Source organism: Hyperoodon ampullatus (genome assembly GCF_949752795.1).
Source record: "Hyperoodon ampullatus genome assembly, chromosome: 2".
NCBI classification, from domain to species: domain Eukaryota; kingdom Metazoa; phylum Chordata; class Mammalia; order Artiodactyla; family Ziphiidae; genus Hyperoodon; species Hyperoodon ampullatus.
Window position 1 is genome coordinate 74860200 of NC_136915.1, and position 19250 is coordinate 74879449.

The 19250-nt window shown below is 36.2% G+C and overlaps 1 protein-coding gene across 4 annotated transcripts in view; it reads left to right on the plus strand.

Annotated features, from left to right (window-relative positions):
• The window catches only part of PRKACB (protein kinase cAMP-activated catalytic subunit beta), a gene marked incomplete at both ends in the record, with an annotated part of 140459 nt that extends 121669 nt beyond the window's left edge, over positions 1-18790 (plus strand). For all 4 annotated transcript variants that reach the window (XM_079696334.1, XM_079696333.1, XM_079696335.1 and 1 more), the window contains 2 exons: positions 12613-12777; positions 18665-18790. In XM_079696334.1, coding sequence (XP_079552460.1) covers positions 12613-12777; positions 18665-18790 — 291 coding nt within the window. The remainder of the gene's footprint in view (positions 1-12612; positions 12778-18664) is intronic.
• Between the last annotated feature and the right edge of the window lie 460 nt (positions 18791-19250).

Sequence of the window (19250 nt, forward strand, 5' to 3'; positions counted from 1 at the left end):
TTGTATATCCTTGCCTCCTTTGTCATAGATTAGTTAACCATAGGTGCGTGGATTTATCTCTGGGCTTTCTATCCTGTTCCATTGATCTATATTTCTGTTTTTGTGCCAGTACCATATTGTCTTGATTACTGTACCTTTTTCTGCATCTATTGAGAGGATCATATGTTTTTTATCCTTCAATCTATTAATATGGTGTGTCACATTGATTGATGTGTGTATATTGAAGAATCCTTGCATTCCTGGGATAAATGCCACTTGATCATGGTGCATGATCCTTTTAATGTGTTGTTGGATTCTGTTCGCTAGTATTTTGTTGAAGATTTTTGCATCTATATTCACCAGTGATATTGGTCTGTAATTTCCTTTTTTTGTAGTATCTTTGTATGGTTTTGGTATCGGGGTGATGATGGCCTCATAGAATGAGTTTGGGAGTGTTCCTTACACTACAATTTTTTGGAAGAGTTTGAGAAGGATGGGTGTTAGCTCTTCTCTAAATGTTTGATAGAATTCACCTGTTAACGCATTTGGTCCTGGACTTTTGTTTATTGGAAGATTTTTAATCACAGTTTCAATTTCAGTACTTGTGATTGGTCTGTTCATAATTTCTCTTTCTTCTTGGTTCAGTCTCTCAAGGTTGTACTTTTCTAAGAATTTGTCCATTTCTTCCAAGTTGTCCATTTTATTGGCATATCGTTGCTTGTAGTAGTCTCTTAGGATGCTTTGTATTTCGGCACTGTCTGTTGTAACTTCTCCTTTTTCATTTCTAATTTTATTGATTTGAGTCATCTCCCTCTTTTTCTTGATGAGCCTGGCTAAAGGTTTATCAATTTCGTGTATCTTCTCAATGAACCACCTTTTAGTTTCATTGATCTTTGCTATTGTTTTCTTCATTTCTATTTGATTTATTTCCGATCTGATTTTTATGATTTCTTTCCTTCTACTAACTTTGGGTTTTGTTTGTTCTCCTTTCTCTAGTTCCTTTAGGTGTAAGGTTAGATTGTTTGAGATTTTTCTGGTTTCTTGAGGTAGGATTGTATTGCTATAGCCTTCCCTCTTTGAACTGCTTTTGCTGCATCCCATAGGTTTTGTGTCATTGTGTTTTCATTGTCATTTGCCTCTAGGTATTTTTTGATTTCCTCTTTGATTTCTTTAGTGATCTCTTGATTATTTAGTAACATTTTTTAGCCTCCGTGTGTTTGTGTTTTTTACATTTTTTGTTTTTCCTATAACATTTCTAATCTCATAGCATTGTGGTTGGAAAAGATGCTTGACATGATTTCAGTTTTCGTAAATTTACCAGTGCTTGATTTGTGACCCAAGCTGTGATCTATTCTGGAGAATGTTCCATGTGCACTTGAGAAGAAAGTGTAATCTTCTGTTTTCATGTGGAATGTCCTATAAATATCAATTAAACCTATCTGGTCTATTGTGTCATTTAGAGCCTGTGTTTCCTTATTTATTTTCATTTTGGATGATCTGTCCATTGTTGAAAGTGGGCTGTTAAAGTCCCCTACTATGATTGTGTTACTGTTGATTTCCCCTTTTATGGCTGTTAGCATTTGCCTTATGTATTGAGGTGGTCCTATGTTGGGTGCATAAATATTTACAATTGTTATATCTTCTTCTTGGAATGATCCCATGATTATTATGTTGTCTCCTTCTTTGTCTCTTGCAATAGTCTTTATTTTAAAGTCTATTTTGTCTTATATGAAAATTGCTACTCCATCTTTCTTTTGATTTCCATTTGCATAGAATATCTTTTTCCATCCCCTCACTTTCAGTCTGTATGTGTCCCTAGGTCTGAAGTGGGTCTCTTGTAGACAGCATATATATGGGTCTTGTTTTTGTATCCATTCAGCCAGTCTGTCTTTTGGTTGGAGTGTGTAATCCATTCACATTTAAGATAATTATCAATATGTATGTTCTTATTACCATTTTCTTAATTGTTTTGGGTTTGTTTTTGTAGGTCCTTTTCTTCTCTTGTGTTTCCCACTTAGAGAAGATTCTTTAGCATTTGTTGTGGAGCTGGTTTGGTGGTGCTGAATTCTCTTAGCTATTGCTTGTCTGTAAAGCTTTTGATTTCTCTGTCGAATCTGAATGAGATTCTTGCTGTGTAGAGTATTCTTGGTTGTAGGTTGTTCACTTTCATCACTTTAAATATATCATACCACTCCGTTCTGGCTTGCAGAATTTCTGCTGATAAATCAGCTGTTAAATGTATGGAGTTACTTTGCATGCTATTTGTCATTTTTCCTTTTTTATTTTAATATTTTTCTTTGTCTTTAATTTTTTTCAGTTTGATTACTATGTGTCTCGGCTTGTTTCTCCTTGGGTTTATCCTGCCTGGGACTCTCTGTGCTTCCTGGACTTGGGTGGCTATTTCCTTTCCCATGTTAGGGAAGTTTTCTACTATAATCTCATTAGGTAAGCTTTCTACTATAATTTCTTCAAATATTTTCTTGGGTCCTTTCTCTCTTTTCCTTCTGGGACCCCTATAATGTGAATGTTGGTGCATTTAATGTTGTCCCAGAGCCTCTTAGGCTGTCTTCATTTCTTTTCATTCTTTTTTCTTTATTCTGTTCTGCGGCAGTGATTTCCACCCTCTGTCTTCCAGGTCACTTATCCATTCTTCTGCCTCAGTTATTCTGATGTTGATTCCTTCTAGTGTATTTTTCATTTCAGTTATTGTATTGTTCATCTCTGTTTATTTGTTCTTTAATTCTTCTAGGTCTTTGTTAAACATTTCTTGCATCTTCTCAATCCTTGCCTCCATTCTTTTTCCAAGGGCCTCAATCATCTTCACTATCATTATTCTGAATTTTCTGGAAAGTTGCCTATCTCCACTTCATTTAATTGTTTTTTCAGGTTTTATCTTGTTCCTTCATCTGGGACATAGCCCTCTGCCTTTTCATTTTGTCTATCTTCCTGTGATTGTGGTTTTCGTTCTTCAGGCTGCAGGATTGTAGTTCTTCTTGCTTCTGCTGTCTGTCCTCTGGTGGTTGAGGCTATCTAAGAGGTTGTGCAACCTTCCTGATGGGAGGGACTGGTAGTGGGTAGAGCTGGGCATCCCTCTGGTGGGCAGAGCTCAGTAAAACTTTAATCCGCTTGTCTGCTGATGGGTGGGGCTGGGTTCCCTCCCTGTTGGCTCTTTGGCCTGAGGAGACCCAGCACTGGTGCCTACAGGCTGTTTGGTGGAGCTAATGGCAGATTCCAGGAGGGCTGACTCCAATGAGTACTTCCCAGAACTTCTGCTGCCAGTGTCCTTGTCCCTGCCTTGAGCCACAGCCACTCCACCCCGCCCCCCGCAGGAGACCCTCCAACACTAGCAGGTAGATCTGGTTCTCTCTCCTATGGGGTCACTTCTCCTTCCCCCTGGGTCCTGGTGCACACACTACTTTGTGTCTGACCTCCAAGAATGGAGTCTCTGTTTCCCCCAGTCCTGTCGAAGTCCTGCAATCAAACCCCATTGGCCTTCAAGTCTGATTCTCTGAGGATTCCTCCTCCCACTGCCAGACCCCCAGGTTGCAAAGCCTGACCTGGGGCTCAGAGCCTTCACTCCAGTGCGTGGACTTCTGTGGTATAATTGTTCTCCAGTTGAGAGTCGCCAACCCAGCAGTTTTGGGATTTGATTTTATTGTGATTGCTCCCCTCCTACCATCTCACTGCAGCTCTCCTTTGTCTTGGATGTGGGGTATCTTTCTTGGCGAGTTCCAGTGTCTTGCTGTCAATGATTGTTCAGTAGTTAGTTGTGATTCCAGTGCTCTCGCAAGAGGGAGTTGGAGGTGGTATTTAAATGTCAAATTATTCATGCAATATTAAGATTCAGGTTTAGAAATGCATAGTTAACAGAAAAGTCTTATAATTCCCACATTAACTGTGCCTCATCCTAGCAATACATATGCTGAGTTTCTGTATATAGTCTTTAAATTTAATACTTCAGTGCCATATACTCTATACAAGAATCAGTTATGGTTTCCACAGCAACTCTATCTGGCTGCATTACTCTTGTTAATACAAAAGTTAACGTTGTATTCAAAAATGACATTTGCAAATAAGGTGGCAGGCAAGTAAGAGCTGTGTGGAAACTTTAAAGTTAGAGGGTTTTTTGGTTTTTTTTGTTTTGTTGCGGTACGCGGGCGTCTCACTGTTGCGGCCTCTCCCATTGCGGAGCACAGGCTCCGGACGCGCAGGCTCAGCAGCCATGGCTCACGGGCCCAGCCACTCCGCGGCATGTGGGATCCTCCCGGACCGGGGCACGAACCCACGTACCCTGCATCGGCAGGCGGACTCTCAACCACTGCGCCACCAGGGAAGCCCTAAAGTTAGAGTTTTTGACTTACGTAATTAAAAAAAATTCTTAGCTCCATTATGTATGAAGTAAATATTATTCCATTTTTAATGAGCACCAAAAATGTACAAGGAGACACTATACAAAATATAAAGTTGTAAACATATGTATACACAGAATGATCCAAGAGTCAGTTAATTTTTTTTTTTTTTTTTTTTTTGCATTACATGGGCCTCTCACTGCTGTGGCCTCTCCCGCCACGGAGCACAGGCTCCGGACGCGCAGGCCCAGCGGCCACGGCTCATGGACCCAGCCACTCAGCGGCATGCGGGATCCTCCTGGACCGGGGCACGAACCTGCATCCCCTGCATCGGCAGGCGGACTGTCAACCACTGTGCCACCAGGGAAGCCCCCAAAAGTCAGTTAATTTTTTCCTGAAGAGCAATCCACATTCACATGAAGTGTAGTTGATTAGCAGCCAGATGGCTATTCCCTTCTATGTCCAAGGTCCCCAAGACCATTCCCAGGTTTCGTGATTCACTAGGAAGACTCACAAAATTCAGCATATAGTAATACTCAAGGAATGAATACCTTTCATTGTAACAAGTACCTTACAAGAAAGTTTATAAACTAAAATCAGCAAAGGCAAAAGTCACATGGGGTAATGTCCAGAGGAAACCAGCACAAGCCTTCAAGAGTCCTCTCCCAAAGGAGTCGAAAAGGACGCTTCATTCCTCCAGCAACAAATTTGGCAACATGGATGAAATGTTATCTATCAGGGAAGCACAGTAAAGACTCAGTGCCCAAGGGTTTTATTGGGATCACATATACACCCTCTACCTAACACATAGCAAAATCCCAGACTCCCAGAACAAAAATAGATGTTCAGCATAAACCATATTATTTGTACCAACAGTCTAGGTACAGTGAGCCACTCATGTCATTTAAGGAAGTTTCTTTTCAATGTACGGAACTTTGAATCACCATTCCAATTCCCAGATAACCTGCCAAGTACCAAACTTGCAGGCAGGCCTTCCTGAAGGGTAGCAGTCTCAGGCCTGCTATATTTTCTCTTTTTTGTGTATTCCTAAGTAATATATACATATACAGATGTACCACTACACTTTTTCTAAGGCAGCATTGTTAATGCTTTTGGAGAAATTAAAATGGCTTTTTCTATTTGGCATGGCTACAGTTAAAGAGACTTAACAGTACGCAGGAGTTATTTTCATGAAGTACAAAAGCAGTTATATCATTTACATAAAATCCAGGGCCGTGTTTTAACATCTTGCTGTGGACATTTAAAATTCTTCTTAATACATTCTTTGAGACAGTCCTTACCTTAGGGGTCCTATGGGCAAATGATTGCAACTTGTTTTGCAGGGGATGGAATGAGGATGGGGTGGGTAATAACCTTTTGCAACCATCTGAATTCATTATGTCTATGCACTGTTTCTGCATAGGTAAGAACAGATCAGAGAGCCCACAATCATGGTACTAATATTTATAAGTATTTTGTTAATGTCCTAGATGTTTCTTTTTATATATAGGATCCAGACTGATTAAACTTTCCCTGGGTCCTATGAGGCAGTGTGGAACTTAGCACCATATCTATTAGAAAGCCTAATGTATGAAAAGTTATTATGTGTTTTGAAAAATTAACTAATGTATATGCTCAGTTTTTCTAGACAATTTTTTTACTGGGATGGTAGTTTTCTTGAACTGTACTAATTTAGAGAGAGGATTTCTCAAAATTTATTCCAGTATGCATGTGGACAGAAGTTAACAGATTATTTACTGTATGCAAACTCTTTTGAGTCATTTAAGCCCAGTAAATTTTACCCTGATGCAAAAAAGATAATGTTACTGGTTGAACAATCTTTTCCTGTATAAATTGCAGAAGAATAGCAGTAAAATTTTTCTCTTCTTCAATCAAAGATCAACTTTGTAATTTCTGTGATTAAGCTGAGTGTAGACAAACTTGATTTTGGTCTTATTTTATTTCTAAAGTTAAAAAAGAGTCAGTGAATTTAAATCACCCAGTATGGATACTATAATAACATGCACTGATTTGCTTTCTGGATGTAACTTCTTAAATTTTTAGAAAGTAATAGTTACTCCTAAAACTAAAATGTACAAGACTTTATAATCAGTGCTGAAAGCAGAACAATATTCTGTTTGCTCAATTCAGAGTAAATTTCACAGTTGTTTTAACATATTATGTAATATAATTTGACAAAGTTGTTTAAGGTATCAGCTATATTCACAATTCTGTCCTTATAAAACAGTTATGGCTGTCCATTTTCTCCCTGCCTCTATCAAATTTAAGAACCTTAGGAAAAGAAAAGAGTGTTTGTTGTACAAATTTAACAGGTGGAGCATGAGACAAGAAGAAAAGAGGAACTTCTTACACTCTCCAATGACTTTTCTAGCACAAGTGCCCTTGGGTAGTCTGGACACATAATGATAGATATTGCTGACTTCCAGGTTCCTTCTTTGATTCAGAAATTCAACTTCAGTTCATTAAAATATTATCCTAATGAAAAGACTTAAAAATGAAACATGTGGGCCTCCCTGGTGGCGCAGTGGTTGGGAGTCCGCCTGCCGATGCAGGGGACGTGCGTTCGTGCCCCGGTCTGGGAGGATCCCGCATGCCGCGGAGCGGCTGGGCCCGTGGGCCATGGCCGCTGAGCCTGCGCGTCCGGAGCCTGTGCTCCGCAACGGGAGACGCCGCAACAGTGAGAGGCCCACGTACAGCAACAAAAAAAAAAAAAAAAAAAAAAAAAAAAAAAAAAAAAAATGAAACATGTATTGAATTAGTGCCTGCAAGATGCAAGGCAGTTTCACAGGGAGTTCCCTGGCAGTCCAGTGGTTAGGACTTGGTGCTTTCACTGCCGTGGGCCTGAGTTCAATCCCTGGTTGGGGAACTAAGATTAAGATCTCATAAGCTGCATGGCACAGCCAAAAATAACAAAAAGGCCGTTTCATAAAAGTTAACTAATTTCTTTTCATACCTGCCGGATGAAATATACTCTTATCATTTTATAGATGAGGTAAGTGAGACTCAGAAAGGTAAAAGAGTTTGCCCTAAAGCATAGAGAATGTATGTAACTGGAGTTGGGATTGGAACCCAGATATTCTTTCTACTAAAGAAATAGCTTAGTAGAATTTTTAAGATGACAAGAATGTTCCATTTTACTTAATTTAACTCCCTTATCCTATGTGTAGGTAAATCAAGGCTCAGAATTGCCCAAAGATAAAAGCTAGTTTGTGGCAAAAAGAGAAACAGAATCTAGTTCAGTGGTTCATTCATTACTCCTTCACTTGGCTTCAGTGACTCTTCATAATCTTAGTTTTATTCCTGAATTACTCATCTTTCCTTCTAAATCTCTTTGGCTTGATCCTCTTCTTTTTCTGCATTTCTTCCATTGGTGGTCTCATTTTCGTTATGACTTTTAATGCTAGCTGACAGCTCCCAAATTCATTTTTTCCGTCCATACGGTACTCACTGAGTTGCAGACTTTTGTATCCAACTTCCTACCTGAAATCTCCACTCAGCAGTCTCATAAATATCTCAATTTCAACCTAAAACTGACAGATTTTTGTTTTCCGTAGCTAATCTGTTCTTCCCACCATCTCAGTTGATGGCAACGTTATCCTTTCAGCTACTTTCAGTTACTCAAGACAAAACACCCTGGAGTCCTCACTCCGTATTTGATGCACAGGAAAACCATTTTGGCTCTATCTTTAAAACATATGCAGAATTCAACTACTTCTTACCACCTTTACTGATACTGCTCTCTAACATTAAGTCAGATCCTGTTACTCCTTTCAGAACTTTGCAATGATTCCCCATTTTCTTCAGAGTAAAAAATTAAAGACCTTACAAAGCAAGGTTTTGTCAGGATAACAACATTTTTAAAGGGTCACTCTTGTTGCTAAGTTTCTTTCTCACTAGAATATAAACACTGTTGGAGGCAGGAAACTTTATCTCCCTTTGGTTTACTACTATATCCCAAGCACATCAGTGCCTAGCACATAGATGGCATTGAATCAGTGTTTGTTGAATTTAAGTTCATGCATTCATTAAATATTTATTAAGCTCATGGTATATGACAAACCAGTGCTGGATACAGCAAATCAGCTGTGGTCTCTGCCTTCATGAAGCTTTCATGAAATAGATGCCCATTCTCAGAGATACTGATTCTGTTGGTCTTCTGTGTATTCCAAACATCTGTATTTTTTAAATTATTACAGATGATTTTGATACACATGATGTGTTAAAAGTTTGTTGTGTGTGTCTGTACCTCACTGTAGAAATAGATTTATTCTCAAGAATACATCATTAGGAAACTCAGAAGTAACTTGGTCTCTAAGGGTTGAAAAACATTCCTAAACAGGAAATATGAGGGGAAAGAAGACCCAATAAACACTCTAGGGAGTACATATTGCACAAACACCTCTTTCATGTTAAATAGTGCCAGTTTCCAATAACCTTATCACTCACCTCTACTGGTTGAATGGGGTTAGAGTGTCTCTTTTCCATATCTAGCTGTTTACAGCTGTTTTCACATTATTTGCCCTATCATATATTTTGTGCTATTATGGACTGCAGAAACATGTAGGAGTCAAAAGAATTAAGTTATTTTCCCAACAATGAAATTAAGTGAGTTGGTAGTCTCACTGAAGCTAGGGTTCCTTATCTTTCTTTAAAAAAGAAAAAAAAAATGTTCCTCATCTTTAAAAGGTAGGTTTAGACTAAATTAAGCTCCCTCTAGCTGCAATATTCTAGAATTCTGATTTTACTTTTGACATCTACAGCAGTTATAATAACAGTGATAGAAACAATACAGTATCAAAATTTGATACAGTTTTGAATCATCTCATTATAGAAGTCTTTGGTGTTTCCAGTTTAACATACTATAAATAAAGGTCTTGCATTTAAAACATAATTTCATTTATTTTCTAGTTTTTGCTAATTTCAGTTGATGAATCAACATGGCTCTTTGGAAAGTTCAGTCAACAAAGAAACTCCATTTCTGATTACATTTCAGAACAATCATGGAAAAAATACTCTCACAATGATTCTCATTATTTCCCCTCCAGTAGACTTTAAGGGTATGACAGATCCCCATCATTAACATGGCTTACTATGGGAGTGTGGGCTACCTATCATAATCTCTGGGGAGGAAGAGGGTGTGATGTGGAGGTGAGGAGGACATGTCTAGAATTTGAAAAGATTCCCAAATGGTTCTGATATCTACCATCACAACCCTCTACCACCATTCCCCATTTGAGAATCACTGTTCTGGGGATTAACCAAATAAATGTTCTCATTAACTATTCAAGACCATCACTGTATCTGCATTCCACATGAAAAACTACTTTATTCAGGTGTATATATTCTTTATCCATTGCATTGCATATTACCTGAATTCAGAAGATAGTTTATATGTAGTACATCACTGTCTACCATTCTGAACATCATGAAGTGGAGAATAACTGACACATTATATTGAACAGTTCATGCAAACTCTATTCTAAATGAAGATAAGTATACTTCAAATAAGTTATTTCTTTGGAATCTAAAGAAAATTAGAATATAACCATTGTATCAATAATCGTGGTATTTTTCAAGTGGACAGTGTGTCTTTGAATACCCTATATTCTCTAGTTTTTACTCCAAGAAAGATAAATGAGGAAATATACAGCAAATATTTTTAAGATGAAAATTTCATTCTTTTATAAAGTTCCTGACAACAACCTGAAGCTAGAGTATATACCCTGGAGTTGGAGAGTCTGGTTTTCCATTATAGCCCTACCACTTATTATCTCTGCAGTCCTGGGCAAATTACTTAATCTCTGTAGGTCTTAACTGCATCACCTGTAAAGTGGGGATAGTAATCGTATTTACCTCGGTGTTATGTGCTGGATTTTATGAGCCAGTGCATATAAACTGTTTGGCATAGTGCCTGACTTCTAATAAGCCATTGTGTCAAAAGCAAAAACTAGAGAGGGTGGTAGTTCACGTCTTTTTTTTTTTTTTAGAACATAAAACCTCTAATAATCTGTAGTAATATAGGCTTTGCAAAAATGAAGTTTTTTTAGTTGCTAATATGAGTTGACCCCAAACCTTCAACCTTCAAATAGTCTTTGTTTGCTTGACACAATACTATTCCTCTGGTATGATGGTGACTTAGTTTATTACTTACACTAAAATTGTTTTTTGATCTGTCACTAGCAGAAAAAATAAAACTTCTGCATAAATAGTAAATAGTGTTACAAATAGTGCTTCTCAAGCTTTCATGTACAGATTAATTACTTGGAGATAGAAGCTCAGATTTTCAGGCCCAATACCATTAACATCTGAGATAAGCCCCAGGAATCTGCATTATCATCCTCTACTTCCTAGTTGATTTAGATGAAAGTGGTCCCTAGGACCACACTTTGAGAAATATTTATTCACAGAATAGCATGAGAGTGGCAATCAGAAGACTATGGGTATGAATCTAGCATTGCCATAGATTTCTAGCTTTGCATCCTAATGATTTAACTTCTGCTTTGAGAACATGAGAATGTACATCAAGTATGTTGAACTTTTTCAGTCAGAATATAAATTAAGAAGTTCTATATGTTTGAAGACAATGTAATAAAGAGCAAAATTCATTAGGCTGAGAACTGTAAGACAAGATTTCTCGTCCCAGCTCTGCTACTTTATAGTGTAATGATTGGGTAAGGTATATAATGTCTCTGAAATCTTAGTTTCTCCATCTTTAGAAAAGAGTTAATACCATATTCACCAAGTATGTCATATCCAACTAGGATGTAAGTACCAAGAAATCAGACTTTGTTTTTGCTCACTGTTGTATATTCAGCACCTAGAACAGTGCCTGGTACATAGTAGGTACTCAATAGGTAATTGTGGAATGGATGAAGTATATTATTTGAAGTGATCTAATAAATCCTGGGAATAGAAACAAAAAAATAGCATAGTACCTTCCCTCCAGAAGCTCACAGTCTGGGCGAGACAGACATGCATAAATACTACAGCATAGTTAAATGAATGAGTGCATTGTGAAGATCACCTGAGGTAATGTAATGATGCACATTGCAAGTTATAAGGTGATGGTGGCACTTGTAGAGAACAAAAGAAAGAATGCAAGTTCAGAAATGGATCTGTTAACCCTTTAAAGCATTTCTTCAGAGATTTATGGTCAGTTTGAAGTTAAAGCCATGATAATCCAGAGAATAATGTTTGTATTTAGTGAAGGTGGGAACATGAAATGGGACCTACAAGTGCACAATAGTAAAATGGGATTAAAATGAAAGTGCATGTGCTCACACACATGTGTATATATGCACATACATACCTTGTGTGTGTGATGGGGAAGAGGGCAGTGGAAATGATTGAACACAAGTTGAAAAGGATAATGGAGAGGTGGTAGTAATGAAGGAAGAGTAAAGAGACATAGATGCAGCTGTTTCTTCTAATATCATCCTTTAGTAGTACTCATTTTAATTTAATTTTTCAGTACCCATATTAATAATAGGGTGAGAACTGGGAGTTAGGTTGGAGTAGAGAGTTAGAGGAGAAGAATGTGTTTAAACAAAACAAAAAGTAGACCTAGGTCTCTGATGACTGGTACTTTATTTTATTGATTACTTGATATATAACATCTTAAGTTTTTTGGGGGTTTTTTTGTTTGTTTTTAAGGCTGGGGGCCAGTCAACTAATTGTAAAGCCTTCACAGTTTAGAAAGTGGAAAATGCTTTTAAACCAATCTAAATCATTTTTTGCACTATTGCATAATAGAATATTTTTAAAAGTCACTCATAAGTAAAAGAAAAGTAGTTTCCTATGCTATGAAAGGCAGTGTGGATTTTTATAATCATTTTTAGACTTCCTTTTTGATCATCTCTTTCAAAAATGTGCATACTGATATCTTTCATAGGGTGTTTTTTCTATTTAAGTTGCAAGTTTAAATTTGTATGTCGCTAAGACACAAGATTTATCATGTGGGATCCAAGGGGTCTCTCTTGAAGATGGGTAAACCTTCTGACATTGCTGGAAAAGTTCTGTAGTTATGCACATTTTTCTGGAGAGAGGTCCTTGTTCTTAAAGAGAGTCCATGACCAAAACAAGGCCCTACGAGAACAGTTTTAATTCATTGACTCAGTTCTCTTTTTTAAAGACTACTATGGAGACTGAAGTGTGTAGTTAAAAGTATCTGAAGGTCGTCACTATATATTTTTGTTTATATAATGATCTATCACCTCAAAAAAAATTTTGGAATGTGTGTTTTACCACATGGTCTGTTTTGCAGGTTCGATTCCCTTCTCACTTCAGTTCAGATCTCAAGGACCTTCTAAGGAACCTGCTGCAGGTGGACCTTACGAAGCGGTTTGGAAATCTAAAGAATGGTGTGAGTGATATAAAAACTCACAAGTGGTTTGCCACAACTGATTGGATTGCTATTTACCAGAGGAAGGTGAGCCTTTTCTTTCTTTAATTTAAAAGCTTTTTAAAAGTTGCTGTTTAAATTATATGTAGTAGAGGTATCTAACTTAACACATGGTTTTATTTTTTTTTTTTTACCTTTTGAATTAATCTTATGCAGGACTTAAAGAACCTTTATAGCCCACAACTTAAAAATGAGTTTTCTCCTTGATAGAAGGGAAAGTGTATATTCTATTTTGACCACCAATTGAAATGTTTTCCTGGTTAAATTTTTCCTACCCATGCCTCTTTTCATAATGCCATGGCAGTTATATATTAGACAATGTCGTAATGGTTTGCACTTCAAAACTGATGTGAAGCCACATTAGTAGGATGATATGTAAACAAATATATTCTCTTACCCAGAATTGGCATACAGCCAGATATAATAACGTTTAAGTGCTGGATTCATCAGGTATTTTTCAGTCATTATTACTTTACCTTTGTAATAAATTGAGACATTTAAGAAAAGATTTTGCGGTGCTGAATTACTTTTATCTCTCCTTTTGCTTCTTAAATGCCCAGTTAAAGATAGTTTGTATGAATAAAGTGTTTTCATCTTGAATATGTTATTTTTTTCTTTTTTTTCATAAAACAAAAACTTATAATGTTTCAGAAATTTGCCATATTTAATAATGCCATGCAGCCACATGAGTGAATTTCCTTAGGAAAAAAATGTAAATGCTCAAATTATTAATAGCACAGTTTTTCTAATTTATATTTTTTTATAAAAGATTTTTTAAAAAACATTAAAAGAATTTTAGAATGCAGCAAATAGAAAATATAGCAAGACCAAAACAATGTGAGTGCAGTACAGCCTTTGCATCTCAAAGGGGTTCAAAAACTCTCTAACCATTAAATTCATGAAACATAGCCATTAGCATCATTATCTCACCTGGTTGTGTTTAGTCAAGAACAAGGTCCAAAGCAATTTAAAATAGATTTTAGATCTAATAAATAAATATTTTATATTTTCATGTTTTTTCTAAATTTCCTAGCACCAATGCAGTACTTTCAAATTAATGAAAGCAACTCTGTAACCTCTCATTTTAATCTTTGAAGTAATCCTATGTGATAGGTGGTACCATTTTCCCCATCTTACTGATAAGAAAATCGGCTCAGATAGGCTAACTGCTTTAAACATAATCATACAGCTGCTAACTAATGCCTGTGTTTGATTCCAAGTTCTTCAGATTCCCAATTCCAAGATCACATTACCCCTTTAAAGACCTTTTAACATGGTTATTAAAATAAAGCCCCAAACCACTGAACAGTACATTGTTTCATAAGATATTCATAGATTTTACATATTACATGCTTAACTTTCATGCTTTGAGCAATTTTGGAGTAGAAAGACTCTTCCTCAGAAGGCAGAAAAGAGCGAGCATGAACTCTGGGGTTAGGTAGACATTGATCTGAATCCCAGATCAGACAACCATTAGGAGTGAGATCTCAAGCAAATTACTTAACCACTTTTAAGCATCAGATTTCTCATCCTTAAAATTTGTATTAAGGTAGAGGATGCAGAAGGAAGAGTAGTTTGGAGAGAAAGATTAAATAGATTGGTCCAGGCTCTATTTTTCTTTCTGGTTGAGGTATGTTTCATGTAGTTATAATCAGGTAATATGTTAAGTAAATAGATATGAAATCATCGTAATCCCATCATCCAGACAGCACCTCTATTAACAGTTGGTATATTTATTCCTTTTTTCTGTGCTTTTCCTCACCACAGTCCATTCCCATGACTTCAGTGACCACCTTCAGTAGTAGATCTACTTCTTCCGATCCTGCATTTTCCCCTTAGCTTCAGGCCATTACATCACAGTTACTACCTACTACAAGATTCTATTTGGGTGACTTATTTAATCTACATTTTCTTTTAGTGCTTTTTGATCTAACTTCTTTTTGCTATTGTTGTTTAATAATTAACCAATTATCCTCTTAGCATTTGTTGAATAATAATTATCTGACTCCTTATTTGAAACTCCACCTTTCCTAATACTAAATTATTATACACTTCAGTCTGTTTCTGAACTTCATTTTTTATGAGCTCTTTTTGTCTCTTCTTGTACTGTATACCACACCACCACACCATTTTATGTAGCTTTGTATTTTTTTATTTCAATTTTCAAAATACTTATATATTTAATATGTGGAATTCTTATAAATATTTATGAAAAATACATAATTCAGTTTTCTCCAGTTTTATTGTAGTAAAGTACACATAACGTAAAATTTAATATCTTAACCGTATGTAAGTGTACAGTTCAGTGGCATTAAGTACATTAATATTGTTGTGCCACCATCACCACCATCCATCTCCAGAACTTTTTCTTCTTGCAAAACTGAAACTCTGTACCCATTAAACAATAACTCCTCTGTTTTATTGGTCTTTCCAAATATTTATGTTGTATTGGGTGATCTTAATTGGGATTATAGTATATTAATTAGAAGAGAACCAAAATCTTTAGGATTCTTTTTAATGAGCATGTTATATTTCTGCAGTTAATTCAGATATTTTCTGTCATTTGATAAAGTTTTAGAAACCCCTTCCCTCATACAGGTCCAATTTCTCTCTCAAAGTTATTCCTTAAATTTATATTTTGGTTGCCACTGTGAATGTGTTTCTCTCCCATTGTAAGAGCACATGGGAGAAAACATTTCTATGTTTGTTACAATTGGCTACCTTACTAAATAAATTCTGTTATTGATTTCCTTGGATTTTATTGACAGATAATCACAGTGGGCAGAGGTGTCATTTGCCTCTTCTTTTTCAATATTTATATATTTTATTTCCATTTTGTTTTATTATATATGCTAGAATGTCTAGAATAATATTTTAAAACAGTGGGCCTGTTGAGCTGTCTTATCTTGTTCCTCTTTTGAATGGGAATGCCTTTTATGCTTTACCACCAAATATGAAATTAGCTATTTGCCTTGGATAAGTATTCTTGATCAGGTTAAGGAAATATCCTTGATTGCTAGTTTACTGTATTTTATCTTCTTTGACATGTAAGGAGTTACATCAGTGAGATATCCTAACATTCCTGAACTGAACATCATTTAATCCTAGGGTATTATTATTTTAATATTTGCCTAAAATCAATTTGCTAAAGTTTTATTTAGGATTTTTACTTCCATAGTCATAAGTTTTATTGATCTATAGTTTTTGTTTTTCTGGAGTTGAGATTATATGCATTCATAAAATGAGTCTGGAAATTTTCCATGTTTCTTATTCTTTGGGAAATTTAAGGAAAATAGGAATTATATTTATACCTTGGAAATTTTAAGAAATTAATTCTCCTGTTGATATTGGCCTCTTCAAATTTTTGCCTCTTATAAAGTCAATTACAGAAATTTATATTTTCCTATAAAATCGTTTATATCCCTTTGCAATTATCACTATTTATATTATCTTTATTATATTATGTTAATTAATGCTATATTTAGATGAATTGATTAGACTTTGTTGAAGTTTATACTTTTTATTAGTATCGTAAAGATTTATAATGTATTTTGAATATTTTCAAATTTATTTTAGCCAACATTTACTAATCTTTACATATCATGTATTTTAAACAATTATTCTTAAAATGGGTAGAACTTCTACTGCTCATTTAGCATTCATGTGCTTTCCAAAGGGCTGGATTTATCTCAGGTAGTAAACAGCTTATCTGCCAAGAAGTAGCACACTATAACAAACAGTTTATTTTATTGGGCAAATTGATCAATAGCAAATCTTGATGATTAACAAAAATGGACTTGGGGCTCTCCAGATAATTTACAAACAGAAATAATTCAGTACTTTAACATAGCCATTTGTTTTACTATCATCTCAATTCTAAGTATGTAGAGAAGTACAAAAATGATAGTAAATTTGCATAATTTTCATAGTCCTTTTTTATTCTCTGACCAAGTGCTTATGAACAACGGAATAGACAAAGGCATCTGGCAGAAAGACAAAAAATGGGAGAAAATGGCCTGGACAGCTCAAACTGTACAATCATTTTCCAGAGATTGCCTCAGTAGGTGTGATCCTAAACTGCTGCCTTGCTAGTAGACATGAGGCAACTGTCTGCTTAGCCCATTCTTCTGTGCAGTGTAGAACTGCAGGCCCCAATGCAGGGCACATAGGCAACCATCTGGCAAACAGTAAGATATTAGACTTCCCATTCCTACTTATTTTTTACCTTATTCTTTTTAGATGTCTTGTTTGTGTGTATCTTATAATAGTTTAGCCATGTGTGTAAATAATTTATAAATAAATAACTATACATTTATTGGTGATATATACTCAAAAATGTTTTACTAAAGGGCATATAAATCAAAAAATTTTGGAAACCACTGGTATAAATATTAGAAACAGCTCTGGACTGGAAGTGGAGACCTAATGAATTTGAAACCTGCTTTAGCCACTTATTAGTCACATGAATTTGGTCAACTTTCTGTTTTATAATCTGTAAAATGGGAATAAGGCTACCTTCCCTGCCTCCCTCACAGTGTTATGTTGAGGAAGAAATGAAACAGCCTGCATATAATTGTTTGTAAACATTATAGATGCTGTGTAAATTGTGGTGTTATTGTTTCAATTTTTCAAATCTTTTCCTCAAACATATTCAATACACTGCATTATCTTTATACAGACCATATTTTAAGTAATGGAAAGACATTTTATTTTTAGGATCGAAAGAGAAAACTGTCAGAATTTAACAATTTTGTAATTCTAACAGAGATTTTTTTTTTCAAATTTCTCAGAAATTTTTGATAGCCAGATATTTTAAACAAAATCGTGTTGGGAATTTTTAAGAAATGATTAAAAATAAATCTGAATTATCTGTAACCTCAGGAGGAAGGAATTAAGGAAAAGGGGATAGAAAATGGACTTTAGAAGTAAGGAACTGATACAGGAAAAACTGGAGTTCTATAACCTTAAGTGCCAGCATTTTGATGCCAGCAGTTAATTATCCTAGAAATCTCAAGTATTGTTGTTGGCCTGTACCATTCCTTGAATGAAAATATTGAGATCAGTAGCAAACCTATAGTTTGCTTCTTCTTTTAATGTTGTGATCATTTAGGGACTTAAAGGCATTTAAAGATTGCCACTGTGTAGTAATAGTTGGAATTTATTTTCCTTAGTGTTTGTTTGGAAATTCTGTGGCATTTGTTTTTCCTCTTTTTCCATATCACCAAGCAGTTAACAGTTCTGACACTATCTATCTGGAGATACCAATTGCCAGTACAGTTTTTGCTTCTGACTAACGGGCTATAGGTCAAGAGTCCCACAAACACCTGGGGGTCGATTAATTTGCTAGAGCGGCTCACAGAACTGAGAAACTACTTACTGGGTGACCAGCTTATTATAAAGGGGTATAACTCAGGAATAGCCAGATGGAAGAGAGGCACAGGGCAAGGTGTATGGGAAGGGGCTCAGAGCTTCCTGCTCTCTCCAAGCATGCCACTCTCCCCAAATCCCCACTTGTTCACCAACCCAGAAGCTCTTCGAAACCCAAACCCCTTCCTTTTGGGGTTTTATGAAGGCCTCATTACATAGGCATGATTGATTCATTCATTGTCCATTGGTAACTGAACTCAGTCTCCAGTCTCTCTCCCCTCCCAGAAGGTCAGGGAGTGGGGCTGAAAGTTCCAACCTTCTAATCACAGGGTTGGGTCCCCTGGGAACCAGCCTCCATCCTTAGGTTACTTCGGGGCTTTCCCAAAGACACCTCATTAACATAACAAAAGACACCTTTGCCACTCTCAACTCAGGAAATCCAAGGGTTTTAGGAGCTTTGTGCCACTAACTGGCACAAAGACCAAATATATATTTCTTATTATAAATCACAATATCACTCTTGTTTCTCTCTCTGTCTCAATTATAGGTTGAAGCTCCATTCATACCAAAGTTCAGAGGCTCTGGAGATACCAGCAATTTTGATGACTATGAAGAAGAAGATATCCGTGTCTCTATAACAGAAAAATGTGGAAAAGAATTTTGTGAATTTTAGAGATGAGCAACAAGATGACATCAGAGCTCACACTCAGTCTTTGCACTCTGTTAAGAGATAAGGTAGAGCTGAGACCGTCCTTGTCGAAGCAGTTACCTAGTTCCTTCATTCCAGCGACTGAGTGAGGTCTTTATTGCCGTCATCCGTCTGTGCACTCTACATCCACCTATGTAACAAGGCACCGCTAAGCAAGCATTGTCTGTGCCATAACACAGAACTAGACACTTTCCTGCTTCTCTTTGGTTCGTCTTTCTCCTCTTCTCCTAAATCCATTTCTTCGCGTTTCATTTTCATTATTTTTTCTGCAAATAGTGCTTCATTTTATTTTGTTGGTGTTGCAGATGGGCAGTGTTACGGCTATGTGACATTGGAAGGGAAGGATAAATGTTTCTTTTAGTAGTTCTTACCAATATTTTTGTTGGTCAGTTGCTTAAGGATATACTTTCTAATAATTATTTTT